At 42.0% G+C, this 2,626-nt stretch overlaps 1 protein-coding gene across 1 annotated transcript; it reads right to left on the reverse strand.

Annotated features, from left to right (window-relative positions):
- Positions 1-209: 209 nt before the first annotated feature.
- On the reverse strand, positions 210-659 carry LOC148783729 (uncharacterized). Its single transcript, XM_088871938.1, has one exon. The coding sequence runs from the start codon at positions 657-659 to the stop codon at positions 210-212; it is 450 nt and encodes a 149-aa protein (XP_088728064.1).
- Between the last annotated feature and the right edge of the window lie 1,967 nt (positions 660-2,626).

Here is a 2,626-nt window from a genome sequence, read left to right on the forward strand (position 1 = left end):
GACTCCATTTCCAAGCACACAAATAATTATGGAATTTCACAGTGGCATACAACATGTCTCAAGAACACATTCCATGACCTTCATTTCATGGTGAGGAACATGATAACAACCATTCTCTCACAATGCACACACATAACATGCATTTAGAGTCATACATTCGTTCTCAACATCCACCATTATCATAGAACAAAAGCCCCAAATTTTTTACATCACAGATAACCAGGGGCCACCTCTATTTCAAATTCAATCTCCCTAACTGGGGGCAGAGAAGTTAACTCTTCAAGGAAGGCCTTTGGATATTCTCTTACCATTGGTATCTCTTCTAATTTGGATTGGACATTCCGGTTTTCTACTACATAAGCCAAGTATCCCACACATCTTTTGGCCAACAAGTGAGGGGCCCGAAGGGCTGAGATGATGTGTAAATGAGAAACATCCTTAATATCCTTAAAACATAGTTCAAGTTGACCCCGGCGTCTAAAAGTTACAGTCTTATCAAAACAATTCATTATAGCATAGTGGGTATACAACCAATCCATACCCACAATACTATCAAAGTCTCGAATATCTAAGAGTATCAAATCTATAGGTAACAAACATCCTTCAATCACAACCCCACACTGCTTATACATTATATCAGTTTCTATTGATTCTCCCATAGGCGTACATACTACCAGAGTCCAAACAAGTTGTACAGACTTAACATTCAAGTGACATGCAAAGTGTGGTGCAACAAATGAAATGGAAGATCCAGGATCAATTAAAACTTTTGCTTCAATTCCACATACAGAAAGCATACCCCAAATCACAGAGGTTGATGCCTTTGCCTCACTCTAGGTCAGAGCGAACACCAGCCCTTGAGCTCTCGGTTAGTCCTCTGATCCCCTGATGGGGACAGTCTTTCACTAGATGGCCCAATTTTTCTCACCGAAAGTAGGTCTTGGTCTTCCTGAAGCACTTAGCTGCCATATGATTCCCCAAACCATAATGAGGGCAGACTGGGCATCGGTTGCCCCTTACATCATTTGGAACAACCCCTGAGATTCTGACACCACCTTGATTATTTCTCCCCTTCCATTCTCTCCTTAGAGGTGGTCGTGCCTTCTTCTTAAAATTCTCAGACTAGGTGACATACAACCTCCCATCCCTTCTTGTCCAAAAGTCGTTATCATCTCTCTCCATATTTAGGGCTCGGTCTAGCAGCGGGGAGAACGTCTTAAGGTTTTCTGTAATAATCCTTCTCCTTATGTCGGGCCGAAGACCCCTCTCAAATTTACTAGCCTTTCGCTCCTCGAAACTAATAATATGCGATGCATATCTTGAGAGTTCAGCAAACTTCTCTGCATATTGCTCAACAGACATATTTCCCTGTTGTAGATCTATAAATTCTACCTCTTTCCTTTCCCTTACAGAGTCGGGGAAATATTTCTCATAAAAGACTCTCTGAAAATTCTCCCAAGTAGTCACAACTCCCGACCCTTCCCACGACTGCTTTACTGAGCTCCATCAGTGCTCAGCTTCTCCTTCTCGCATAAAAGTACCCAACCTAGCTTTCTGCTCCTCTATGCAATTAAGAACGTCAAAGATCTTCTCTATCTGCCTTTTCCATCTCTCAGACTTTTCTACTCCCCCACGGCCTACAAAGTTTGGTGGTGCCAGCCTCCTGAACCTTTCTATCATATTACTATCATTCATATAAAAAAAAGGAGGGGGCAAATGGGGTCGGTACTGCTTCTCTCATCAATTGTGTCATGGCCTCCAAAGTTCTGACGAGTTCACCGAAGGCCTCAGTGTCCCCATTACTTGAACTCGCATTGTTGGTACGAGTCCTTGGCATCTCCAACTTAAAACATAAACACCCAGTTACTAGCCTATCAAAGAGCTATCTTACAAATACTCCTAAGACTCCTCTAGGACAAGGATCCTTTCCTGTCGAAGGTCATGAACATCACTCATGTGGGAGTGGCTCAATGCAAAAAAATATGGAATCAAGAGAAAACTATGAAAGGAAGCTAAAATAAATCCATTCACAGATAAATATCACTTCAAAAGTACAGTCAACTCATTTATTCAATATCAAAAGTCTTTAAAATTCCATCAAGGAACTACAAGCCCAAAATACACAAAATAAAGTACATATCAAAATGCTGAAACAACCAAATCATACTGTGAAGGTCTTCGGAAGATGGCTTTACAAACTTCTTAATTTTGAACTTCAACCCCTGAGCTGCCACCCACCTTTAGAACAGAAGTCAAAACTCTTCACTCTACAATTACTTTGTAAGGGTAACAATTCGATTAAACCAGACTACTCATGGCAGTGGAGAGAGAGAGAAGGAAGTCGAGAAAACGTAGCAACAACTGAGTAAGAGAACTTGCAGTGCCAACTGAGTAAGAGAAAATGCAGCACCGACTGAGTAAGAGAAAATGTAGCATCGACTAAGTAAGAGAAAACGTATCACCGACTGAGTAAGGGGAAAATGCAGATCCGGCTGAGTGAGAGGAAAACGTTGCACTGACTGGGTAAGAAGAAAACACAGCGCCGGTTGAGTAAGAGAAGACACTGCGCTGACTGTGTGAAAGAACCCATCGCCCTCTGTGAATACAAGGCCTTGTGCCAGCTGTG

This window comes from Amborella trichopoda, chromosome 1 (assembly GCF_054954075.1).
Source record: "Amborella trichopoda isolate Santa Cruz 75 chromosome 1, AtrichopodaSantaCruz75HAP2 v2.0, whole genome shotgun sequence".
Lineage (NCBI taxonomy): Eukaryota > Viridiplantae > Streptophyta > Magnoliopsida > Amborellales > Amborellaceae > Amborella > Amborella trichopoda.